Source organism: Scleropages formosus, chromosome 21, assembly GCF_900964775.1.
Source record: "Scleropages formosus chromosome 21, fSclFor1.1, whole genome shotgun sequence".
In the NCBI taxonomy this organism is placed as follows: Eukaryota; Metazoa; Chordata; class Actinopteri; order Osteoglossiformes; family Osteoglossidae; genus Scleropages; species Scleropages formosus.
This window is the reverse complement of record NC_041826.1, coordinates 14,363,969-14,376,475: the sequence shown is the minus strand read 5'-3', so window position 1 is coordinate 14,376,475 and position 12,507 is coordinate 14,363,969. Positions and strand designations below refer to the sequence as shown.

The 12,507-nt window shown below is 43.7% G+C and overlaps 1 protein-coding gene across 1 annotated transcript in view; it reads right to left on the bottom strand.

Annotated features, from left to right (window-relative positions):
• The window catches only part of LOC108918695 (reelin-like), a 92,699-nt gene that overhangs the window by 71,169 nt on the left and 9,023 nt on the right, over positions 1 to 12,507 (bottom strand). Inside the window, exon 2 of the mRNA XM_029247494.1 lies at positions 4,371 to 4,475. Within this exon, the coding sequence (XP_029103327.1) occupies positions 4,371 to 4,475 (105 nt within the window). The remainder of the gene's footprint in view (positions 1 to 4,370; positions 4,476 to 12,507) is intronic.

Sequence of the window (12,507 nt, the reverse complement as noted above, 5' to 3'; positions counted from 1 at the left end):
TTACATTCATTACACCTGTTGTGGTCATGTTGCATGTTGTTAGGGACAGTAAGACACGGCACTGACTTGAAGAATCTGGGTTCAAATGGGGGTGCTAATCTGAAACAAGGTACTAACCCTGAAGTGATACGGTAAAAATATCCAGCTGTTTAAATGGGTAAATAATTGTACCTTAACACCGTGAGCTGCTTCAGAGAAACTGTCAGCTAAAAGAATGCAAAAATAATTTGTTTAGCACAGGAATATCACTCAATACGGTTTATTGCTTTGCCCTGAACCCCATTAAAAAAAATAAATAAATAAAAAATCTACTGCGGTTAATGATGGAGCTGTAATCCCTTTATGATTTAGCAAAGCTATATATGTGCTGCTTTTTCCAAAATTCCCCAATATCTCCAGTCAAAGAGAAAAAAACAAAAGTTTGAGCCGTGCGGTGATGAACGCACATTCGCACTCATTGAGCTCTCATTAGCTTCGCTTGGGGAACACATTAAAGGTTCTTATTGCCACACACACACACACATATGGGATGAAGGAGAGGGTTGTTGCGGGTGTGTTTTCTGTCAAGATACATCTACGCTTACCCAGAAGGAATGCATAATGACAGAAATAAACATAAATAACGACAGACACTAATAAGAGACGATGCCAGGTTTCAATAAGCCCGTAAAAAACTGTACACATTCCCTTTTAAACAGACAAAATCCTGGATGGAAAACAAAGGCTCTTTAATGGAAGAAAAGCTTTTTTTTTTAAAAGCCTATAATAAAGCAACTGAAATTCCCCAGCAACTGAGTCAGTCAGGTTTTGTGTTGCGTTCTGGCACAGTGGGCAGTGGCGAGACCACCCCTTTTCCCTTTACATATCTGCCAGTGATCACACACACGCACTCATACACGTGTCAGCGCTCAGACCCACACACACACACACACACACTACAGGTCCTACGGTGCTTATGTCCCCAGTGCGATCAAATAAACCCTAGCTCACCTTATTGGAAAACAAGTTTTGTGGAACAACGCCTTGATAATTTTTATTTTTCACTTGTTTTTATCCACAGCAGTTTACGATGTTGCCTGTTCACACATGTGAATATATTCAGACTTCGAACCTCACTCCAAGGTGTATTAGCAAAGCCTCTCCCGGGGATCTGAACTAACAACTTCCTGGTTATCAAAAATCCATAGTCTTCCCCGGTTACAGTCAACTGACTGGTAACCGGGGAAGACTATGGATTTTGATATGTCGCCTCTATGGAGAGGATATCTTCAAACTAACGAGGAGATTCAGGAACCTACGGAACAAGATCGTGCACCATGTCATTAGCCTGGCGTTTCTCAAACGATGCCGCGACCGCGACATCGTACCGGTCTGTTGCAAGCTTCGTCACCACAACCGCTCAACACAAACCAAGAAGATTCTCCATCTAGCCAGCGCCAGACTTTTACGGAACGAGATTCAAGTTCACCGGCGTCTCCTGGACCAACTAAACCGAGAGACTTACAACCTACACCTCCACCTCTCTCACACGTTATCTCCAAATTGGCGTCCCATACGCGGTGTAATCCAGAAGAACAAAACTTCCCGGTTCCATCTGAATCGTTAACTATACAACCTGAAGCCTTGTTAATGCTGTCAAATTTCTCATTCGACATCCATCAGAGAGATGTGCCGAAGCCCACGCCAAACACTTGCACACCTACTTCAGCGAAACCCCCATCAATTAGCGCACTTCTGCCCCTTTGCCATTTAAAACTTCTGAAGTTCCCCTTGTTCTCACGATAAAGTTTATTTTACTCTGCGTGACTAATTGCAGCAGTATAACCAGCGCTGCATCATTCCCAGGCAAACAAAGCACCCGCCGGGCTCTCCCACAGGGACGCCCCACGCTCTCGTTGCTTCCTTCCGCTCAAATACCCCCAATCCACCCTAAAGGGAAGCCCTTTTCCTCCAGGCTCACACAAATCCCACTTCTGGTACCTTCTCACTTCTGCATTAACTGAAAACACTGTCAAAGCTGGAGTTGCACTGCTTCTCTGTTTAAACTGGGAGTCATAACTCAGTAAATAGTGTTGAAGAACTCCTCTACCTCCTCCATATAAAACAATTTCTTGCGGTTTTTTTCCCCTGCGGACAGCAGCAGCCTCTGAACCGCCGCCTCACCTCGAACCGCAGGCCCGGTTATTCCCTCCACACGTGCTTCCCCACAAACCACACCTGATGCCTCCGTTGCCACACACACCCCGTAGAGTGGCAGAAACCTACGCTACGCCAGTCTCACAAGGACCACGCGGAGGTGCTGCCTGACATTGACCCGCTTAAGCTGAAAAAAACGTCCGAAAGACAACACGTCCACTTATAAAATACACCAAAACAAAACAGCCCACAGCAAATCATTTTGTCTTTTTCTGAGTCTAGCTGGCACGATGCTGTACAATGTGTTTCCACAGGGATCGTTCTATCTTTACAAGGACGCGGGTGTAACGAGTGGCGAGTTCCCCCCCACACTAACGGTTCTGCACCCCCCACCCAGCGCCCTCTTCCAGCTGACCGGAGCTGTCAGCAGTGAAAGGAGAATTCCTAGGATTCCTGCTGCCACCGCTGCGTGTCTGGGAGCCACATGTCCCCCGCCCCCGTCTCCTCATCACTGCTCCAGCTGCCCACATCTGGGCCAGGAGATGCTGGTTGGGGGAGTACGGCTACAGAGCAGGCGACCGTACGCTAACAAATGTAATGAGGAACCATAGAAGTGGCAGCCCTGACCAACACTTGTGTCTCTAAGTTCCTGAGGTCTGTGCAAGCGCTCTACTCCCTGGATCCTTGCAACGGAGCGGTCTTTCGCACACATCCGTGGGCCTTATGCCTCTTCACAGCAAGAGACAAAGAGGAACTTCGCAAACTCACATTGTTCACGTGCTCAAAACGGGAGGCGATCATGGAAACGGATACTGAAAGGACGCAGCAAGGGAAGCGAAGCTGTCTGTTCCTAATAAAACGGTGTTCTTTGTAACCATTCGCTGAGAAGTTCAGCATGGAAAGGTATTTCTCTCTGTGCCTCCGACAAGCAGCAGCTGTACCACCCAGCGCATTTAAAACCGGCTCTCGTTCATAGCTGACTTTTGTGAACTCTTCATGCAATAGATAAAGTTCTGGTTTTGGTTTTGTTGCCGCTTTGCAGTTTTACAGGTTAGAATTCCGACTTGTGGCTTCCATTAACATTTTTCACAAAATTAAGGGTCTTGTTTTATTCTTTGCCAAAAACCACAAGAAAACGAGCTCTAGAACTGCGCAGCTCCCTGGTCATCCATCACTGGCTGGCAGTCTGTGGAGAAACTGCCTGTGGAACCATCAAGGGCCTGAAGAAGAAGCCAGAAGGGCCAGCCTGAGTACTGGTATATGGGGCGTATATGAAGTGCGTGAAGTCCTGAGCATACATTACTTCTCACACCCAACAAGCCTCTTCACGTAACACTATGAACTAACCAGTGCTGGAAACATTTATGCTCTGCAGGGACCCATTACCCTCTCATAACACCTCCCTCTTCATTTCACATTTACATTTATTCATTTAGCTGATGCTTCTCTCCAAAGCAACATACCATATTAAGCTTCCCACAATTAAGAACCCATTTATACAGCTGTGCAGTTTTCACTGTATCAGTTCAGGATTTTTACCTTGCTCAAGGGTACTACAACTGGAGGTGGGATTCAAACCTGCAACCTTTAGGTCCAATGGCAGCAGCTCAAACCACTATTGCAACCAAAAGAAAAAAATTGAATTGCCCAAGAGAAAAAAAAAAAAAAACAATCTTCAGATAAAAGATAATCAGCTTTACAAGAATTTATTCTTTAAACAGCAAAGTACTGTCACTGCTCCAATCCCAGGTCAGCACTTTGATCAAGAGTGCTACAGCTGGAATTCAATCAAAACCCAAGACCTTTAGACTGCAACGCAACAGCCCTAAATCATTACCCTAACTGTTGCCCCCAGTATTTTTACAAATTAACCATTGTCCCATGTCAAGAATTTACATTTATTCCTTTAGCTGATGCTTTTCTCCAAAGGGATTTACAGTGTTAAGCTTCCTACAATTATTTCCCCGTTTATAGAGCTGGGTAATTTTACTGGAACAATTTATGGATAAGTACCTTGTTCAAGGGTTCTACAGCAGTAGGTGTACAGCAGATCTACAGCAATTTGAACCAGCAACCTTCAGAACTGACAAACACTAAATGAAAAAGTTTTACTTTATCGTGCTGCTCACAACAACTTTGGTGGCCAAAAGGTGTGGTGCATTATCTTGTGAAACAGCTAATAACACAACATGATGATCACCGGATGCCTTTCAATATTGTCGTACAAGACTCACCAAAGCCAAATGCAGCAGGAGCAGGTATGGATGACTGGACAGTGGTGGAAGTGTAGAGTCCAGTGACCAGGAAACCATCAAAGTACGTGCTGGTGGAGACTGTCACTGAAAAGAGAAATGACAAAAAAAAGAGACTGATTATGAGAAAGAAAAATATTAACTGTATAATTAGATATTTGAATGCTAAGAGATAATAAATTACAGTTCATATTCAGTGATGCATCATTTTCGTCTTACTCAGAAAACACACACACAGGAATATTTTAGGACCCTATCTAAAACAACACATATTCAAAGAATCTTTTAACACTGAATTTGCATTTCATTGTCACTGTCAGATTCATCCTCTGAGTGGCATTTTGATGATATTCCTACAACATGCGTATAATGTGAAAGATATATTCAGCCCCCAAGGATTAATCTGAGACTAGTTAAACATGCAGAAATTCGGTTACTGCACTTAAATATTTATGTAGCAAATTACAAGGTTAATTATTAAAATACAGCTCTGTCAAGGCAGATTAAAACTTGTCTTTTGTTTTTTCTCCACACTGGAGTTTACCAAAATGATGGGAAATAACTTCGTGGGCTGTTTTTGCACATTGTGCATTCATCCATATCATATGAACATTGGGCATTATGTAAATCATATTAACAGTGGCAAATTAGAGCAATGTCAGGCAAACATGATGCCGCAATCCTGAGGTTATGTATGGGAATATGTGCTTCAGATGGCACAGGGTCCCAAAGCCTGTTAACAAGAGGTCAGCTGAGAATTACGAATTCCGGTGACTGGTCAGGCAGACACTGGGTAGGTTTCTGGGTGACAGGATGTTCCACCATAGCTCCTGGGACCACTTCTTGTCATTGTACCAAAAGGCAAAAAAACTTCAGAAGATACTCTGGACTGAAAACTTGTCAAACTTATCTGATTTATGCCTAGGAAATATGACAAGTTTTACTTTTACTGACAAACTGATTTGCAGCCATAGTCTGCATAGTCAGCCATAGTCTTTCTGCGATGTGTGAAATCTTGAAATATTGTTAAGAGGATGGAAGTCCCAAGCAGGCCTGGAATCTGTGGTTTGTGTAAAATCGACCCGTATATTATAGACAATAACTTAACTTTAAAGGAAAGCCGCAAAATTTGTAATATCAAGCACTTTGAGGCAGCGGCTAGACTGCATGCGCTGTCACAGGGTGAGCAACAAAAAGGGTTTTGGCCTGTGTCAAGAAGTCAGGGCCCAACAGGAAACAAGGACATACTCAAAAGAAGCCGCCACACTGTTACCCAACACCAGCCCTCCTTGCCTCATCCCCCTAGAGAGGGAGAGGAACCCACTAAAGATAGAGTGTAATGCAAGCTAAATGTGCATTTGAGTCACAGGAAAATGTGTGCAAGAACGGTCTGCTCTGGTGCATGGAACTGTGGGAATACAGTTTCAGCATCCCATATCAGTGTGTCCCTGTAGGTGTTCAGTAATGTTGTCTGAAGATTTGTCTTGCGGTTAAAGCCAACACCAGCCCTGTTCCACCAAATCCGTACCATTTCTACGCACCACAGACTCAATAATTTATCACTTTTCACCTACTCCAGTATCAAAATATCTCTGTACTCCTTTGTTCCAAATCTTTCAACCAAAAACCAGTGCAATTTATTTTTGTGAAATGTTGCCAATCAGCTGTCCCAGTTGAAGTGGTGCGAGTATGACCATGGTACCAAACAAAATATGCTGTGATTTGGACCTGACAAATTCCCTTTTTATGATTTCATCTGCTTATAGAAAGAAGTAGGGTACCAGGTGGCCAATGCAGAGTTGCACAAAAGGTGCAAATAGGTTATTTTCAAACCAAGAAATAACACTTGCCTGTGAAAATAATGGCTGCACATCTAGAGTGTGTTCATATGCACGACATCAGAAGAGGCCAAAGGGATTAAGTTCACTGTCACACCTTTTGACCGTGTGACCATATGTACGGAAACCACTAATTCACACTTCTGCACATCTTACAGTAAACGATGACTGAGAAAGACACCATAGCAGAAACTGAACTGTTGCACCGTGAAGGGCCACAGTTGCGCTCTTGTCAAAGAGCAATGCATTTTCCTTCATGCTTACACATTTCTCTCCTAAAGTTGCTCTCATTATCATCTTAACATTGACATTTGAGTTGTGATTTGGTGTCTTTTGCAGCAGGTACAAATGGCAGAGCTTTGGAATGATCTACCTAGTGTCGAGTTCAGGGCCCCAGCATTCTAGGTAGTCAGCATCTCTAACCCTGGTCCACCAATTTTCAATGTCCTAATTATCATCTGGTTAAAATATGAAACTGCTGGATATCCAGTCAATAATTTTAATAATGCTATTAAAGCCTTAAAAAAGCCATTAGACCCATTGTCCATCTACAGTCAGAATTTTACCCCTCAGACACAAGCAACACCCATGTTTCAACAGTACTAATGTGGTCAGATAGCCAGGCATAAACAAAGCACTCAAAGCTGTGGAGAGCAGAAGCCAAATGCAAAACTAGGTTTTTGAAGAAAACCCCCTACTCAATAGAAAAATTTTTAGTTATTGACTCTATCCTGTTTCAGGAAAGAAACAAGTGACGCTCTGAGCATCACATGATGCTCTGTCCCTGAGCACAGCCCTCTGTTTCAAGCACAGAGCCTCATACAGTGTGGTGCGTATTGCTGCATGTGCAAGGATGACCACAGCTGAGGCCAATAATGTTCAGCCAGTTATTACAATATTAGATGACTTTTTATACCTTTTTGAACTCTTAAGTTTTGAGTTTTCCATACAAAGTACACACCAGCTGAAACTAATCAATACAAGGCAACAATGATGTGGCCAAATTTGACAGGTCCTCTCCATCCATGTGAGTTGGAATCAAGTGTACCAGGTAATATCCATTCTGATTCACCATTTGGCTCGGACCGATCTTCCTTTCCTGTCCCTTGAGACACGAGGAAGGTATAACATTAACAAGCCCCTTTGATTCTGTTAAAGTCAGATGGTCCCCACCTGTCGCCACCAATGAGAGATTGTGTTGGGAGTTCGTGACACTACAGGGATGATGGTGTTGAGAAGCGAACATTCACATCTGTGTGTTCTTACACAAAGCTTGGGATCTCCTGTTTTTACAATGAAATACCACAGTGCAACATAACAGACTGAAAGTTCACCTGTGTATAGATCTACCCCATCTTAAAAGCCAGTAAAATACATAGGCGGAGAATGAAATTTCCCATGGGTGTCTATGGGAAAGAAATACGACAAGGCCATTGAGCAAGGCCATGGAATTTTGTAGGGGAAGGTGCACCCACCCACCTACCTCTGAACTGCCCATTCTCAGACTCCACATTTTTTCTCTGTGCTGAGCTTGTTCTGTCAATATTTAACTTTCCAACTGACATTTCCTTTCATTCGTACCAAGGGATTTTTTTTTTTTACTATAATATACAAGTTCAGTATTTTTACTCATATTTAGTTTGAGTGCTTTGCAAGACTACAGCCAGGTTGCAACATTATGATGTGAAATTTTAATACCTCACATGGTAAGTGCACTCAGGGATGCCTAGTCCCCAAGTTTAAGTAGCACCTTCAATCCGTATGGAGGAAATGGAGAGCGAAGAGTCCCACTCTGTATTAACACAAATTTTGCTGTCATTTCCCTAACTTCTTCCACCAGGAGGTGTGGGGGGTATAAGAGGATTATTTTTGGGCGAGGGCTGTGTCTAACAGGAGATGTCAGATGGAGGGTGGCATCTGTGTGTGGCAGGACCATTTCTGAGGGGGTGTTAGCACAAGTAGAAGAAGAATGATGGGGTAGCTTGGAGAGAAGACAGGCAAGCACACAGCTCTGGAATAAATAAAAGGCTGTAAAAAGGGACCGAGTCTGCGCTCTGAGCTCTGTTCTGACCGAGCAAGTTCAGTGAAGCACAGAGACAATTCAGCTTGTGATGGAGAGCAGTGACAGTGTAGAAGTGAGACTGCAGCAGGGGACATAAATTGGCCAGTGGAGGACAAGGTCAGAATGGCGACAAGGACAGGAACATTGGGGAGGATGTAACCAGAAGTGAAGCCTGCTCAACTCAGCTCCATCTTCTCTCTTCCAGGGTGATATCAAAAACCTGAAAGTACACTAGTACTTAATCACACATTCAGCAGCACAGGAACTCAGCTGAATCATCAGTTTAGAGGTAACCAAAACCAAGACATCCCAAGTCTCTCTCAGGTCAAGATCAATCACAGCCTTCATGGGAGACTGAACAGTAATGGGCAGAGCCCTAACAAGGCGGGTCTCCAACAGCAAGGGGAAGACTGTTGAAGTGGGTACACAGCCAGTCCTCTGTTAAAACTTAACAGTGTGGCACCTTCAAGTTACCGAGAGTTCCAGCACACTTGCCCAAAGGAACCTGCAGTCATGCTTTGAGGGCTGTAATTACCAGCCGAGGCTATGCAGTAAAGCATAACAAGGTCCGCTGTTGCTCCTTATACTGCGGCAATAGGCACTTGAGACATGGCAGCAACTAAAAACAAGACTATTTAATATATTTTGGCAGAGGAATGTACAATGCAGTTTAATGCACTCTGGCAGTCACGTCACATTACCTCACTCTTGGTAACACCAGCAACACCAAGTCACAGTGCTTGGGCTTATGACAGATAGCCATGCGGTAATCTCTAGGAGGAACCAAGGATGACTTAACAAGGCATCCTGAATCAAGGCATTGAAATCAGTAGCAAATGTTTCCTGGTCTGCAGATAGGATCATCACCCAAAGCAACAAAGGACTTAAACAGCACACACACACACACACACATTTTCAGAACCGCTTGTCCCTTACGGGGTCACGGGGAACCGGAGCCTACCCGGCAACACAGGGCGTAAGGCCGGAGGGGGAAGGGGACACACCCAGGACGGGACGCCGGACTTAAACAGCATTTCATTAAATTTAAGGTGAGTTTTTTTTAAAATGGCAAAGCATCCACCGCAGAACAATAAAGCACTGTGTCCTTATTTAATGTGGGAGAACTCGTGACCTCACATAACCAAAGTCCCTATGGAGTCTCACAGTGGGAAAGGACCATTGGAGCCAAACACTCTACATGTTTGTAGGTTTTTCCAGGGAATCTAAGACTATGGAAGTTGAATTTACAGGGTTATGGTTGCAGTGATGTGAAGAGGAGGACTGAAATTCCCTGCATCCTGACGCACCCACCCTACACTTCTCTGCAACCGGCCGTGGATGAAACATCTAAAACAACCATGGGAAAACAGCCCAGCAAATGTACTGCTTATTTCCTCTATCACAGATCTAAAACACAATTCAAAATGTCTCACCACTCTGTTACAAATTAAATTTCTTTCTCACTTCAAAATTAAAAAGGGTGTCAGGATATTTTTACTGGCGTTTGCACACTGCATGAAAACGTCTCCGATTCTCAATTTGTTTTTTTTAATTTCCTGAAAAGCAATGGAACGGGTAAGGATAGGTGAGCAACTGACCTACATCAAACTCTGCCTGGTATGTACAAGGGGAAGGAAATGAAGGCAGGACATGGGCAAGAGCTTCATCCATGTGTGTCGCCTGCACTTCCTTCCCAAGTTTGACCAGTAGTCACCTGTACGGTGCAGCAAGGGCACATAGCCTTTCCTCTTTGGCAAGGTCATCTGTGACCTGGGGCAAAACGCATCCAATTTCAAATCACACAGTATAGTCACTCTACTTGTGCACCGGAGTCAGTATTTGTGGATATTTGCGTGAATGTCGTGCGATTGTTAACCCAGTCTGAGCTCATCGCCATCATCCTATTACATAACCAGCTGGCACATCCCAGTCTTACTGGCGCAGCCATCTGCCGCTGTGACAGTCCAGGGCGGCCGGCCTCATTCACCGACACGCCCGTGTGCACGCGGTGCAAAACGGGGTGATTGCCTGCTACCACTTGCCTCCCACGGTCATTTCTTCACACAAGGGTTGGTCAGCACTCTAGCACACGTGCAAAGCATTGAGGCCTTGAGCGTGTTGTGAATCATCAACTTTCACACTAAATGACAATGATTATGGAACGCTTCATTGGCTGAGCAGGTGGAGCTTTTATCAGAGACTCATTATCATTTCTGAAGCCCAGTGATCTCCAGCTGTAAGAGTCTCAGCTTGAACTTGAGCATCACACAGTGTCCTGCCAAGGACATCAACTCCCAGTGAACCACAGAGCAACAGCCTTCTCTGTAAAGACAGCATACTCTTTTATCTCTGTATTAAAAGGAGTAGCATGGGGAGAGGAAAAACCTGTAAAACAGAATAATTACGCTGAACATTACAACTCGAGTAGTGTATTTAACCTTGTTTTAATATTCCCTATATGTGGAGAAGGGAGCACCTGTACCCTTCAAACGGTGAAGAGCAACACTTTCGGAATAAACAGAAGATGCCAAAAATACCCAGCGCAGCATCCACAAAGAATCAAGAAGGACAGAATATCTGGGTGCACAAGGAACATAGTTACTCAAAATATGGAAAGAAAGGTTCCATGTTCAGGTGAGTGGGACTACTCTTGTACCCTTGAGAATTTTGCCTAAACAGCAGTGACATCACTAGGTATGCTATTTATTCATAAGCTGCTTCGAATCAAAGGTTGGCCTTGATAAAATATTAAGAGCAGAATTCATCATAACAAGGACAATGAAAACACAAGACATAAGTAAACCGCATGGAAGTAAAATAAAATGACTGAGCCCTTTCGGAGGAACTTCCATGAGCTCTTCAGTCTCCTCCCAGCAAGCAGAAGCCATAATGACCTGGAGTGCTGAACATCCCATTGTCTGTAGCAGATTGAAGACAGAACTCCTGCACCCCCTTAAAATACACACACACACACACAAAATCCAGTTGGTACTTCAGCATCTCCGAGGACGATGGTTTTGCTCATTTCCTTATAAATGTTTAATATCTCTTCTCTCAGCCAGGGGACAAGTAAGCATGAACCCCAGACTCGTATTCAAATTTCATAAAGTGTCTGCAAAGTTTGGTAAACCTCTTAAATCAGCAAATGCTGAGATTAAAAACGAGAGGGAAAATACAACAAGGTGGCATATTTAATATTTATACAACATAGTTCACAATTTAAATTTCCACATCTACATTCCCATAAATAAAATAGTACAATTAATTATGAAAAAAAGCCAAGTGACCAAGAGTATTAGTAATAATGTTATTACTGAACCAACAGGAATAAAAGATGTCTTTTATGCTAGGGAACGTGAGACAGCAAAGGTAAGCATATTTGACTTTCTGATTGGAAGGAGAAATATGATTATACATAGCTCTTGAAATTCACTTCACACAATTTATACAACTTGTTTCATCCATCAAAAGTATACTGACTGACTGCTGCAATTCTTCAAAGAAACGCATAGAAACACACCATCCCCCATTTGAGCAGCATGCAGAATGTGGAATATTTACCGAGGTTATGTTTCAGTTTTATCCGCTCATATAAGCTCTGTTAGGATCCTTCTCTCCGTGAGGTTAATAGATATCCAACTCGGCAGGCAGCTTTGCTTAATGGGGGACTTGGGGTGCTGGGGTGATCCTACTACCAAGGGCCAGTTGAACCTCACTCCCAACAGACAGACACAAGAAGGTCGTGGTCGAAAGCTTTTGATAAAGGAGGTGGTGGCAGGGGGGCAGCACAGCAGGGATGTGTTCACAGACATAGGGAGTGATCCTGAGCAATGAGTTGTGGTACAAGGGGCTTGAAGGGACTCATGCATTTTTCATCCTGTGCTGGAAGTATGATGGATTCCGTTCGCCGTGCATCCCTGTGGGCGTCTCCCTTAACTCCACGCTGACCCCTTCACTTCTGTCCGACTTCTTCATTCTACCGCCGCCTTTTTTTACAGCTAAGGCAATCTTGGAAAACGGGCCTTGTCTGAGAAATCTGGGGATCTGTCAGTATCAATAGTTCAGTAATGGGAAGGACAATGGATTAGACTGCAATCAGCCTAAGTTTATTTTAAAAAAAAAATTTAAAAAAAAAAGGGCAACTCATAATTATAGTGGATTTTTTTTGTGGGACCACGGAAATTCAGCCAACTGCTTTACCACTAGATCAAGCATAGCG